Consider the following 14,319-nt stretch of genomic DNA (forward strand, 5'->3'; position numbering starts at 1 on the left):
GTGTGTCCCACATCACAGACACACGGACACGGAGTTTCTCTCCATTACATGCTGCCTTAAGTAAATCCAGAGCATAGATATTCATTTGCATTTTCCCTGAAAAATATCTGTTTAATTCCATGTGAAGAATAATACACAGTCAAGTCCAGAGGCACAAACCTTTCATCTCCTGTGTGAGCCCCGGGAACTGAATATTGTAGCTAATATCTACCACAAGCTCCTCTCTCTAGCCTCCCAGACCCTGAGTGAGTTTTTGAGAAAGCAGAGACAACCCCGATATCTAAACAGTTACTAAGGAAAACCTCTCTCAGAGTAAAGACAAGGAACACCCGCATTCTTCAGAGACGCGAGTTCTGTAATGGCCTTCTGAATTTTAGACCCACTGCCCCGGTTACCACCTGCAGGTTCAAGTACCACACACACCAAGAGTTGAGAAGAGCTGTTAACATATATACATATATATTTCTAATGGCTCTATTTAAAAAAAAAAAAAATCATTCCTCTAGCCCTGGCCGGGTGGCTCAGTTGGTTGGAGCGTCCTCTGTACACCAGAAGCTTGTTGCTTGCAGTCAGAAGCCCTTGGTGATGACAGACAACATCTGTTCCTCCTGCTTCTACCAGGGGACTTACCTCAGAGAGAAGGGGGCCGCCGTGAAGCAGGTGACGGATCCCAGCAAACGAGGGTCAGGTCTTGGTCTCAACCCCAGACCCAACCATAAAAGGGGGGCATGGAGCCCCCTTCTGCCCTAGGTTTGTTACATGTGGCCCCGTTTCGAGCGGGCTCAGGCGGAGCGAGTGACATCGCACCAGAGGGTCACAGAGGGATTCTCCGTGATCTCTTGTTAAATGGAAGCCAAGACATTTAAAAATGCCTGCTGTTTAGAAACAGTACAATCGTTTGACCTATTAAGGCAATTATTTCTCTGGATGGAGTAATGGTTATAAATGAAGGTAAATGTCTCAGAGCGTGAAGTCTCATAGCAAGACGGGGATGCTTCCTAAGGGCTTGTCCCCCTCACAAGACAACATCTCAAAGGGGCAAATTCTACTTTGAGGGAACCAGGTGCTGGTGAAAATTTCCAACTTTCTGAGACTGTAGTCCCCCAGACCAGCTGGGACCTAAGAGCACTTGAGCCACAGCTAGGTTCACAGAGACAGATCCCGTGGTGGCCCCTCTGGGGACCGATTCCAGGGGCGTGTGCCTCGTCAAGACTGGCTTTTGGGGATGGGAATTCACGTTAATGCCTCTGCTTATTTTTCTTATCTATCAATTGGGGAGACTCCTATTACCTGGCTGCCCAAGAAGCGGTGAGATTCAGCAAATGGCTGTAACGAGTGATGGAGGGAAATTTGCAAATGCGCTGTCAGAACGCTCAGGACTATAGCCGATGACCCCAGGGAAGAGGGTCTCCCCAAATCGAGAGTCATCTGTGCAGCCTGTCAGTGCAGGACTGAGTGGACGGTTAGTGCCCTTGGCTCTCTACCTCCCCGCAGGCTTTTCTGAAGGGCCTCACCATGCGGGATTGATTCAGGGGAGCTTGGATGGGCCCGTAAGCCTGTGCGGTGCCGAGGCTGGAACCCCACAAGCGCCTGTGTCTGTCATCTGTCTACAAAGGCGGTATCACTCGCAAAGTCAAAGCCATTCAGGGCACACGTAGGGCTCCGTGGGAGCACCTGGGAGGGCTAATGAAGAACCCACGCTCGCTTTCCGTCTTGCTCCCATGATAGATAGTCTGGTCCAAGGATGAAGAGAACTGAAGACAAGCTACATTCACGCTGTGCACATCCCGGTTAATTTCCCAGAAGCAAACACGAGTAACGCAGGTTCCGAGCACAGAGCTGTCCAGGGTGACAAATGGGGAGGCAGAGAGAGAGAGAGAGAGAGAGAGAGAGTGTGTGTGTGTGTGTGTGTAGGATGGGGGCGGGTAACCCAGGTGGAGTTCGGTTTTCAGTTTTCCTTCTGTGAGTGAGCAGGAGTAACCGGAAACCACAAGGGCAGGAAACTCCCCTTTCAGGAACGTCTTGCAAAGATGAGGTTTGCCACCCCTGAAAGGTGTTTAGTATGCTAACAAAATGCTGCATAATGTGGCTTCAGAGCCCGACTGAATTGATCAAAGAAATCTGGGCCACCCTGCCGTGCTGAAGACCCCGTGCTGTGCAGAGCAGAGGCAACTAATACATTAGGAGCTTGATGAGGTCGGAGCAGGTTGGCAGCTTGAGCTCAGAACTGCTGAGGTCTCTGAGGCTGCGGGGATGCGGCTGGATCCTGCCACCAGCCGGCTAGGTGATTCGAGTAAATCTTTGCCTTGTCTTCCTCTACCTCAAAAGGGGATAGTTTTGAGCTAATGAATGGCTCTGCAGACGCCAAGTACTGAATACGGGCTGTGGCTGAGAACCTGAGCCACTGTTACAGCTCGGGTCTCTTAAAGCTCAGGCGCAGTGATGGGCGTTCAGGACTGGGGGTGACAGGCCACTGGCCAGCGATTGTTTTAGGGAGGATGGAGCTGGATGGATGGCCAGGCCACCATGTTTCCCGGCACCAAGCAATGGGCGGCCCTGCAAGATCTCCAGGAGGGTCCTGAAGGTTGGGGACAACTCTGTGACTGTGTCTTGCTCAGACACTGCATTTATGTCAAGTCTGGGCCTACTTCAGACATGGCAACACCTTTGTCATCCCTCCCTCGGAGCCAGAATGCAAGGAAGGGAACTCCTGGAACTAAGGCAGACAGACGTCTGCAGAGCAGAGTGGGCGGAGGTTTCACACTTTGTCTGCCCTCCCAAGGGGCAGGTGGCCGCTGGTCGCTATGGCTAGCTGATGTTAAATATGTTTAATTTATCAGAAGATCCTGAACTAGCAATAGAAACAATTCTTAATGTTTCCCTACATGTTTATAATAAAACCTGTCACCAAAAGGAAGTTGCTTTATCTAAAGTAAAAGTAATTTCATATGCTACCATATGAAATGCATCAGTTCAGCAAACAGTTTTGAAATCATAAAAGCATGTCACTACAGAAACAATAGGAGAGAGAAATAAGTAAAAGACTTCATCTCTGACCTCAGAGGGTGCCATTCTGACTTTTATCCAAATCATTATCTTTTGAGTTACCACAGTAATAGACATGTTTCTTTTTATGAAAGGGAAACCAACTAGGGTCAATAATTCTTTACTTTGTTTCTAAAGTTTCCAGCCCTGACAATGCCAATCCAGATCTTCCTTTTCCCTCCCTCTACCCTCCCCCCCTTCCTTCCTTCCTTCCTTCCCTTCTTGTAATTACAAATTGAACTTATTCAACTGCAGAAATGGTGTTGGATAAAACTTTATAAACCTTCACCCTGAATTTTTTCCTCATAGAAAAGGCCTAGAAAAACCCTTTATAGATCCATCCAACAAGGATCCCAACTATCAAGCATTGAGACACCTATGATCACAATCGCCACCTAAGTTCCTGACATCAATCCCGCCATGATCCTGCTGGTGAGAATAAGACCAGTGCTGACATCACTTAGGGCAGAGGAAAAGGAGAACTCAAGAACTTGTCCCGAATTTCAGCCATTGGAGAATGAATAGCCTGACTTACCTTTCTCGTCCCACACAACAGTAACTCCTATTTTTAGGATTTTACAGGTTACAGAAATAATTTCAAGCATATTTGCTTAACCCTCAAGGCAACTCTGTGAGGCAGCTGTTATTTCCATTTAAACAGACGAGGCTACGCGCAACCAGATTGTTCTTATTACAGTGTCCTAAATTTTACAAAAAAGCTCTCCCATGCATTACGTTATTCTGAGTCTTACAACCCTGTGATGTAGATAAGATATGTGGCTACAGCCTTCAGTTTATGCGTGAAGGTTCAGAAAGAGGAAAAGAATCTGGAAAGTGGAAAAAGCATTTGCACAGGATAGTGGGTGGTAATTTCCTAAACTTTATAAGCTCTCCTAAGTAGGAGTTTAAATTTTTTTTAAATTCTCATTTGAGGACATGTTCATTGATTTTTAAAGAGAAACACTGACGTAGAAGAGAAACATCAATTGGTTGCCGCCCCCATACATGCCCTAACCAGGGATCAAACCTGAAACCTAGGTATGTGCCCTGACCAGGAACCGAACCGGTGACCTTCTGGTGTACAATACAACAAACACTTCAACCAACTGAGCCACACTGGCCAGGGCTCCTCAGTAGGACTTTTAGATAAAATACAGAATTCCCACATAGCTCACACAATATTGGGGGGCATACTTATACTGAAAATTATTTGTTATTTGTCTAAAACTTAAATTGAACTTGGTATGCTGTCATTATATTGGTTCAACCTGGCAGCCCTAGGCCTAAGGGATGGGTTTCTGCCTCTTGCTCTCATCTCTAAGGAACAGACACATCTCCACAATGGGTACAATAATCTACCAATGGCAATTGCAACTGGAGACCTCACTTGCGGTGACTTCCTATTTCCTCTGACTCAAGCAGCCTAAAGTTAGGTCTGGGATAGAGGTAAGTATTTCCATAGCTTTTGATTTTAGAAGATCGCACATTACACAACCATCAGCGAAGGCTGGTTTCTGGCACCGAACCAGCCACGTGGTCCAGGCTGTCCCTCTGAGTCACACCTGTCCCCAGATGTCGTGGGCCCTGGAGCCCCACACCCAACCCTGGCACCATGCCTACCCCACCCCATCCTCGGAGTAGAAGAGCAAGTCACTTACTTGTAGGGGACGTGTTTGCTGCCGTTGACGAGAGCCAGGATGACGTTGCCCAGAGCGGACAGGGACAGGCACAGCCCTGAGCCTCCTTCCCGATTTTTGCTAAGGGCTTTCACGCAACTGCCGAGGTCAATGAGGTGCAGGCGGCTGCGGCCTCCAGACACTGCCACGGGAGAAGGCAAGAGAGAAGAGGAGGGGTTAAATTCTGGCATCTGTGCACCATGCAGCTCCTTGGGAAAACTGAGCAGTGGGGAGAGAAACTACAAGGCTGAAGTTCATGATCTAGTAGGAAACCCCCACAACATCAGTCTGTGATTACAAATATCATGGCTCTGTTAAATTCTGTCTAGCACATGTCACTGCCCTTCTAATATCTACTGATTCACCCAATAAGTAAATGAATAATTCCTGTAGGTTGAACTGGATGACATTCCAGAGAAGGTACATGCCTAATAAAAGGAGAGCAAGGTGTGTATCAACATGTCCTTTGCATAGCAGAATTCTGAAACTGATCAAGTTCAAACCTGAAGGACCCATGAGTGCTCATCTGCTTCAGTTGCTCGTCATAGTGACCCTGACCTACAGCTCAGGGATCAGGTGGCTAACCCCAGGTAAAATCACGATGAAGTAACAGGCAGGTACAGAGACAGGAAAAGCCCCAAGAATTTGCCATGTACCAAGTGGGACACAAACATCAGCCTCATTCACTTTCCATGTTAAAACCATAAACTAAATGCTCTTGTCCTTGCTTTACAGATGGGAAAATAGAAGTTTAGAAAAGTTAAGAAACTTTCTCACGAGCACTTCGGCCTCAGGCCTAGATGAAGTGCCAGGGACCAGATAGATCTTCTTACATGAACCAACCAAACCAGAAACAACCCAAATGTACATCAGCAGGTGAAAGGATAGGCAAACGGTGGACTATCCACCTAGACAACGGACTGTTACTCAGAAATATAAATAAGTGAACCAGTGATACATGCAACAAAATGACTGAACCTCCAAGTAATTATGCTAAGTGAAAGAAACAACGCAAAAGGGAACCGACTACATGATTTGATCCCGTTGTATCAGGTTGAGGGAAATGCAAACTGACGTATAGGAACGAAAGCCATTCAGCACTTGCCTGGGTGGCAGGGTGGGGAGAGAAGGGAGGGGACCTGGAGGGAGCAATTTCGAGGTCCCAATGCACCTCTGGGGTGATGGATATGTTCATTAACTTGATTGTGGTGATGGTTTCTGAGTATATACATATAACAAAAATTAGCAAATTATATAGTTTAAATATGTGAACATTATTTTATCTCATGGATAGATCATTAAATTTGTTTAAAAAATAAAATAAAAAGACCCTTGCCCCTAGCCCATGCCACACTGTCAATGGTACAGCCATGTGACCTCAGACAGTTCCTGAGACAGCCAGGGCTTTGAGGTGGGCTTTTGGTCCCATAGTCCTCTCTCTTGGGGTAGCATGGTCCTCAGCACAGCACCCCAGCTCCTAGATCACCTCCCTTTCCTCCACTTGCTCTCCAGGCAGCAGCCGACTCCTGTCCTAGGCCTCTGGATCCCTCCCTTTCCAGGTGGCCCAGCTCACTCCATGCTACCTGGCTCTCCTTCCCCTGTTCTGAATGGAAGGAGCCCAGCTAAGGTAGACATGGAAGCTCTCCTACGCTGTGTGGGTGCCGGGTCATTTGGGACAAGGTGGGGAAGGGGCTGGTGGAGAAAGCGGATACAGGGGTGGGGTGTGGGTGTTTGGGTCCCAGTGGGTGTGCAGGGTCAAGGCATTCACACATCAGCAGGCAGGACCACCGGACAGTGCTGATTTGGGAGCGCGAGGGTTCATGCTATAGGATTAGAACACCTGGGATCTACTATCCCCACCGTGACCTTGTCTCTACCCCACTCCACCCTCAATTTCCACCTCTAATACAGAGGGGATGAAAAGGTGGTGAATGTTCACAGCAAGCACAGCATTTCTGTTCAGCTCTCCAGGTAGTCTGGTACTTCTGTGGCAAAGAACTTTTCACATTCAGGACGTGATATTTTATTTACCTTCCACTATCCGCAGTTAGAACTCCTCAGGAGGGAAGAGAGAACCTGCTACTTCTCTTTTACCCCATTTTCTATCATGCAAGATCAGGTCACGGGAGCGTGCTAGAGAAAGTTATTTTTAAAGCAAAATATCATCTGTTTTGCAACCTAATTACATAGACAGGAGGCGCTCAGATATTCCACGTGCACCGCAGATTAAAGGGCAAAGACGGACCGATTTGGACTTTCCGACCATTTGATGTAATGGAACAAAATGCATAAGGTAATGCACACATAGTAAAACAGAACACAGGGAACAAAGACAGAGTTCAGACCGTGCCGAGGAATACTATTAAAAAACACCTATAATTACACCTGCATGACTCACAGTGAGAGTCCCACTCAGACAATGGAAACGCGACTCCGCTCTATTCCCACTGGAGTTTCCGTTGACGCAGAATTCTGAAGTTCGCACGTGGCATTTAATCGGGAAGGGCACGAGGGGGGCAAGCAAGGCCACTTGCTATTAGGAAGAATTTATGTTCCCGGTGGTGGCTGGAGGGGAAGGGGTCCCGCAATCAATGCGCGAGATGGGAGCTCATTAACCGCAGTTAAGAAGCAGGCTCCGTATCGACTCTTCAGGTTTCTGAAGTCCCAGCTGCAGGGTTACAGGAACCTAACCCAGGCTGCCTTGAGAAATCCTTTATTTATGTTCCAATATGGATATTTTAAGTCTAGACGTTGGCCCCACCAATTTACTCACATTGCTTTCCTCTCGCCACAGGAAGTCACGTACTAATTCGACCCGACCCCTGAGCCCCTGCCCAGGTGTTCACTGAGCACCTGGCAGGGCCAGGAAATGCTCACATTCTCCTAACATCACTCAGTGTCTCCCACAGCCCCGAAACGCGAGCATCAGCTCCGTGTTACAGACGAGGAAGAGGAGGTTCGCAGATACGAAATAAATCGCTGAAGATCTCATAGGAGATTAATAACGCTGAATATGAGATGAAAGCCCAGACCTACCTATGATGTAAATAAAGCATGCTGCTCTTTTAACTCACCTTCCCGTAACCTAGAGGTTCCCCAACTGTGCCCGCACATCAGAGTCACCTTGGAATCTTCAAAACTAATATGGACGCCCAGCTCCCACACTTTCTAATTTGATTGACATGCAGTGTGACACAGGCATTGGGGGTCATTGACACGCTCTCCAGGTGATTCTCGTGTGCTCTGTCACCTGGCCAGGCTAAGCAATGCTCTCCAGGTGACCACGCGCACTGGAGGCCAGGGCTAGCTGCCCTCCAGTGAGGCCATGCACTTTTGCTCCGCCAAAATGAACTACATAAGCCAGCTGGGTTTCTTCCTAAATCTAACCATGCCTCTTTTACTTGGTATTGTAGATAAAAACATAATCAAGCACTATGTAAACCGCTAACATATGATTGTATAAGACACCTCACATTTCTAAACTAAATCCAATGCTTTGGAAAGATGTGATAAAAATGAGTTATTTTTCTTACCAAAAATGAGGTTAAAATAAGTATGAATGAGAAATCATAGAGTGGAAAAAATTTTAAGACTATAGAAAAGGTCTATACTCAATTGGCTACACAAATGTTATTTTAAGTTCCCGAATCAGAAGAAATTTCAACCAAAAAGCAGACTTTAATATAAGTGTGGTTTACGAAAGTCAGAACTTTAATTTGAAAAATCATTTCGAAGAGAAAGTCACGCACTGTATCGGAAGACTGATGACTGAATCCACATCTGTATGTTATAAGTTGAAACAACATGTTTTGACATGTATTTATCATTTCAGAAGATTTCCCTTTTTTAACCAATTTTCTCAGTTAACGGACAAACTCCTGACCTGTTGCAGAAAAGGGCGCCTCTGAACTCACCATCTGCTTTTAAGAAAGGTGACCGGATGGTCGGGCTTTCTCTTTCTGAAACAGAGCTGAACTAGAGATGCGAGAGAAATTCATTCATGGTTTATGGACAGCATCCGTTCTGTCTAATTTAACAGAAGGACTGAACACTCATTCACAGACAGACAGCAGGGTGTCTGTCCTCAGGGAACTCGTGGTCTAATGGGACCCAGAGGAGAGAGATGGAAGAGGCAACTTACGGGAAAGGGAGGTACAGGCCAGGTTTTCTAAATTGTTGGTGTCATTGTCCCTTCCCTTCTTTCCAAAAGGGGGCGGCCCTGACCTTGGAGGAGACAGAGATCGAAAATAAAAGTGTCAAAAGATGATGGGTGTGGTCCCAGCTGGTGAAGTCCCAGAAGAGGTGCCAGGACAGGGGAAGAATTCAAGGCCATGGGAGGAAGCAGACCTACAGGAAAGGAGCAGGGGGACCGAGGCACAGGGACAAGGTTCTGAAGCTCAGCAGAGAACAGCTGAGGTGACACACCAGGTGACCTCTTTCTTCTCTGGAAGTGGGAAGCTGGTTATCTGCTAAGAGTGGGTACAGCGGGCACAAGCCCCACATCTACCACCCAAATCATGGATTTCTAGACTCCTGTGGACCCCACAGCCCTGGATAGGGCATGGGCCGAATCAAGCGTTCCAGGACGCACACAAAGAGCAGACGGTTGCCAAAGAAAGCTGAGATTAAGGGAATCGTCAGATCAGACTTGTGCACATGCGTTAGACCACAGCCACAATCAGCTCGGCCCACACCTAGCCTTAGGCCTCCCCGAGGGGCAATAAAGGAAAGGAATGAATCAGAGATACAGTGTCATTCTTGACCCTGGACAACAGTCGCTTGCAAGCTTCGACGACTCCTCCAAGTGATGCTTTTAAAAATCATCTTTGTCAACAGGACTTGAAACTTCAGTATCATGAACATATCAGCCTGAAGCCCCACTAGTCCCATCTTGCTTTAGACTCCCAGAGCAGCTCCTGATCATAAGGACTTTAGGGTCCCTTCGCCAACGCTGGGATCCCCAAGGGAGTTCCTCAGCCTTGAAAGATGTATCTGAGCAAAGAAGGGAGGCTCCATGTCAGATGAAGACTCGGTCCCACTAGTGCTCCAAAAACTTTGTAAACCAGGGCGATAGTTTAAGCTTAACCTAGTGCTGTCTGCAAAACCGGGACACATCAACATAGAATTTCTTTTCTGTCTTGACCAGGCATGTTGGTACATTTTTGTCAGTCTACCTCAGTGTGGATCTGTGTGTATACATGTGTCTATAAAATGCATACGTGTGTATAAGTTTCAGGTGCATGTATACACGGGGTGTTCAGTTCTTGTCCCAGAGATCTCTTTGCATCTGTCATCTGCGCTTCTAATGGCCAGTTCACAGCCATACACTGCGCCCTGCTTCCCTGCAGGGTGGCTCATTAATGCACTTTCCCTTAATTGAGTTCTGGCTGCCAAGTCCACAGGGGTTATTCCTTACATATAAGCAAACAAAATTTCCATTTTAAACAACACTCCAAATCTCCTCATTACATTTTAAACAGATATAAATGCACAGAGTGGGCTGGGAGGCCATGTGCCTTCTGGCCTGATTCCCGTCCCCCCAAGGAGCCAGGTGCTGTGGCAGGCAGGTGACATCTCCAGAGCCCCTGGGGCTCGCCCCATATTTGCCTGACCTCCCTCCCTCCTTTGTTCTCATCTGTAGATACTAAGAAAGCACCCAAAGAAGTTTTGGAAAAGCCATTAATAGTACTTGCCTTTTTCTTTAACTTGAATTTATTATTCAAAAGCAATTTGCTTCCACAATTTATAAATAGGAAGAAGATGAGTTTGAAGTTAAATATTTCATAAGCGCCCAGGATTGGTTAAGTATGGACTTGGGGAAGATCTGCCTACACTTTGGTGGAAGCCAAGTTTTAAGTTTCTTAACAGTTGAAATCATTTCATTTGCTGCCTCTTTGTTTTCAAGAGCTGACCCCCCGCCCCCATTTTCAGATTCCAAATGGAGAGCAGAACTATGAAATGAAAAGTGAAACATCAAAACCAGAGCTGTTTTTCGCTTGGATTGCAGTCCGCTAGAAGGAGGCCATTACCCCCCCTCCTGGTTTTCCACTCAGCACCATTTGGAAGCCATTTGGCTCAAGAGTCAGATCTTTTGTGAGTCAAACTTTGCCAAAAGTACAAGAATTCACTGCAGGCTCTGATTATTTTTATTATTATTATTATTGACAGGTTAAAACAATAAAATAAACATTTTTTTTCTGACTCCCGCATTCACGCGGCTGAAACACAGCCCAGAAGGAGGAAAAAAAAAAAAAAACAACACATTTGAGGGCAGGATTTAAAGCCAGCTCTCACATGGTTATGAGAAATGTGGATAAAATTCTGTTCCTCGTTTTAAAGGTCTGGATCCTCTCATCCCTCTCCTAATCCCTCGTTTCCTTCTTTAAGAAAGTTATTCTACATGGAAATGCTGTCCATGTTGTGAGCCCTTCCCGGAGAATCAATCTCCCTTGAAAGATTCCCATTCAGAATAATTTGCTCATCCCCAGTCAGCCTTTTCTCACCCCTGCAGGTTGCCATGGGAGACGAGGTCTGCGAGTCTGCACCCCTGGGCACCCAGGGCATGCAAGTGAGGGCCAGAGCAGGTGGCCAAGGCTGTGTGCGTGGGTCAGAGCCACGAAGGCTAGCCCCAGGGAATGGGACTCCAGCCCAGGTGGGAATTTCAGTCCTGGGGGTAGGAGTTCAGGGCCAAGGCAAAACTAAATGGGTAGGCGGCACAGAAAATAAGTGGACAAGAACACGCGACAGCATGGATGAATCACAGATGTGCTATGCTAAATGAAAGATCCAGACACACGAGGCCACGTGTGGACCACGTGACTCCATTTACGTGTTATTCTGGATTAAGGCAAAACAGTAGGACAAAAATCACATCGGTGGTTGTCGGGCTGAGGAAGGGACTGACCACAAGAGACAAGGGGGCTTTATGTGGTGTGGCTTTGCTCTATATCTTGATAGTGGTGGCGGTTACACGCTGTATAGATTTCCCAAAAGTCATTGAATGACACCTAAAAGGGGTAAGTATGACTGAATGTAAATTATGCATCATTAAACGTGAATTAAAACAACTGTGGAGCGGGAACCACGGCGGAAGGCTGCATCAACAGAGGTGTCGAGGCGGGCTAAGGGAAGACCTTCCACTTGAGGGCAACAGATACCCCCAAGAGCTATCTCCAGGAGACTGGCTTTCAGGACTGTGGGCAACAAGGAGACCTGGGAGAAATTGGGGAGCCCACCCCCAGATTCCAGCTGGACATCTTAGTTCCAGGCTCCACCTCCAACTAGGTTAATCCATTGCCTCTATTTTAGTCAATTAGTGGCCCAATTTCCAGCCACCAAAGTGAGTCTCCTCACTCGGGGTTTTCTGTTTTTTGTTTGTTTGTTTCTTTGGCATCGGGCTTTCTGAAGACAATCGTTCAGAAGGCTCTGGGGGCCAGTTGCCTGTGTTATAAAAGCCCTTACAGAAGTGGACATGGAGAGAAAGGGGAAGCCGCTGCCCGGCCAGACCAGCCTGTGAGGTCTGGGAAAGCCCAGGGAGGCCAACAGAACGCTCTGCGCATGGTCCGAGACCCCACCAGAGATACTCAGCCGAAGGCCAGAGCCCAACTGCCGGCCAGTCCGAGCCCAGAGCCCGCGCCCAGGTTGATGAGCCCTGACACAGCCACGAGGGGCCAGCGTGACCACAGAGCTGGGCTCCTGGCAGCACAGCCGTCCCAGGGACTGTGTCTGGCTATTTTCAGGGAACATCACTGATGGGCATTTCCTGAGGGAGGGAGGCAGCCAGAGTCTGGTTAGTCACTCAACTGTCTGATTTATAGACTAGTTAAAAAGCTGAGCTTCTGGGTCCATACAGTAGATTCAAGCTAATGAGTAATAGCATTGCCAGGGGCTTCGGTGGAAAAAAGCTGGTTTTTGATGATAAGCACCTTTAAGGTTTGTGAACCAAAATACACCATTAAAAGCAGTTGTTTTGCTTCTTTTTTATTTATCCTCACCCAACGACATGCTTATTGACGTTTTAGAGAAAGGGGAAGGGAGAGAGAGGTAGAGAAACATAGATGTGAGAGAGAAACATCCATCGGTTGCCTCTTGTATGCACCTGGACCAGGGATCGAACCTGCAACCTAGGAATATGCCCTGACTAGGAATCGAACCCACAGCCTCTCAGTTTATAAGATGATACTCCAACTCACAGAGCCACACTGGCTGGGGCTGTTCTGCTTTTTTTAAACTCTGTTCTCTCACATTCTCATGACAATTATATTCATCAATTATCTTTATCAAACCCTCTTCCCTTAAGACAATTCAAAAGTAAATGTCAGCCCAGACTCAACAACGACCTTGAGTCATAAGTCAGTGGGACTCCAGACAGGTGAGATGGTGCCACATGAGCAGAAGGCCATGGTCGCCCTGCTGAGGGGCCTCTGACCAAGGTGAGAGCTGGTGAGGAGGCCTGAGGGCAAGGGCAGTGACTTACTTCCCCCTTTCCCGCTCTTCTCCATCCGGTACTGGTAGATGTGGAGGGTGAAGAGCATGTGGGAGTTGCGGTGATCATCCTCGTCGCAGTCCTGCTGGTTGCCCCGGCGCGAGGCGATGGCCGCGTCCAGGAAGAAGGCGGCCTTCTCAGCAGTGGGTGCCCGTAGCTCGCTCTGGTTCTGCAGCTGGAAGACACAAGCTAGAGCTAAAGCTGCAGGCTGAGGAGGGCTTGCCTGCCCCCCACGCCTGGCCAGCCGTTCAGCATCATGAAGCTCCATGCCTCTCCAAGGCTGGAAGTCCTTCCAGAACACAGTCCACTGCTCATGTGCAGTTCTCAGCTTCATTCATTCATTCATTCATTCATTCCTGAAGATTCATATTGAGCACACTGATTGGATGACACACGTTCACTCGTGTACAATTTAGGTAGAATCTGTAAATAGCAGGCATGGAAAGCAAATGGATGTATCGGAATGGGAGCAGAGGAGAGCTCACCAGCAGGTGGGCAGGCTGTTCACCTAAGAAAGTGCAAGGGGTGGGATTGTATCCAGATTTCAAAGATTAGATGGCTGGACACGGGTAGGTTGTAAAGTGTTATTCTCATTGACAGCACTGGCGGCCCAAATAATTGAAAGAACTTGGTTAACTTTAGCTGAACACTCCCTGTTCCCCCAGCTATTTAATTAAAGCCAACTAAAGACTACATTGGCATAGTTATAAGCAAGAAGTGTCACAGACATATGAAAACACCCAAGATACTTGAATGTCTCATCACTCTCATTTAAAAGATATCTATTTTAATCTTTATTACTAAATTCGCATGTATGGCGTACTCATTAATTGACTGAAGAAAGCACTGTGGGCAATGCATCTAAACCCCTGAGGCCCTGGCCATCACAGTAAACCTTAATCAGAACCAGATTCACCAGCACTCCCTTTGGGTGGGGGAAAAAGAAAATTCATTATGTCTGATTTATTCAAAGAAATGATGTGCAGTGTATGTTTTAGGGTTGGTACCACTCTGACTTTAACTGTGCCTATAATGCTGAACCGTGCAAGATGATATTTGGAATCTGAGACCATAAAAATCCTCAAACTTCAAAGAGAGATTCTGTTGCATTCA

General features: G+C 47.2%; 1 protein-coding gene across 1 annotated transcript in view; it reads right to left on the reverse strand.

Annotated features, from left to right (window-relative positions):
• The window catches only part of KIF26B (kinesin family member 26B), a 363,294-nt gene that overhangs the window by 39,395 nt on the left and 309,580 nt on the right, over positions 1–14,319 (reverse strand). The window contains exons 9-10 of the mRNA XM_090263265.1: positions 13,198–13,381; positions 4,704–4,863 (exon numbers count right to left, since the gene is read on the reverse strand). Coding sequence (XP_090119391.1) covers positions 4,704–4,863; positions 13,198–13,381 — 344 coding nt within the window. The remainder of the gene's footprint in view (positions 1–4,703; positions 4,864–13,197; positions 13,382–14,319) is intronic.

The sequence above is a fragment of the Furipterus horrens genome, unplaced genomic scaffold, assembly GCF_987537825.1.
Source record: "Furipterus horrens unplaced genomic scaffold, mFurHor1.1.pri manual_scaffold_15, whole genome shotgun sequence".
Lineage (NCBI taxonomy): Eukaryota > Metazoa > Chordata > Mammalia > Chiroptera > Furipteridae > Furipterus > Furipterus horrens.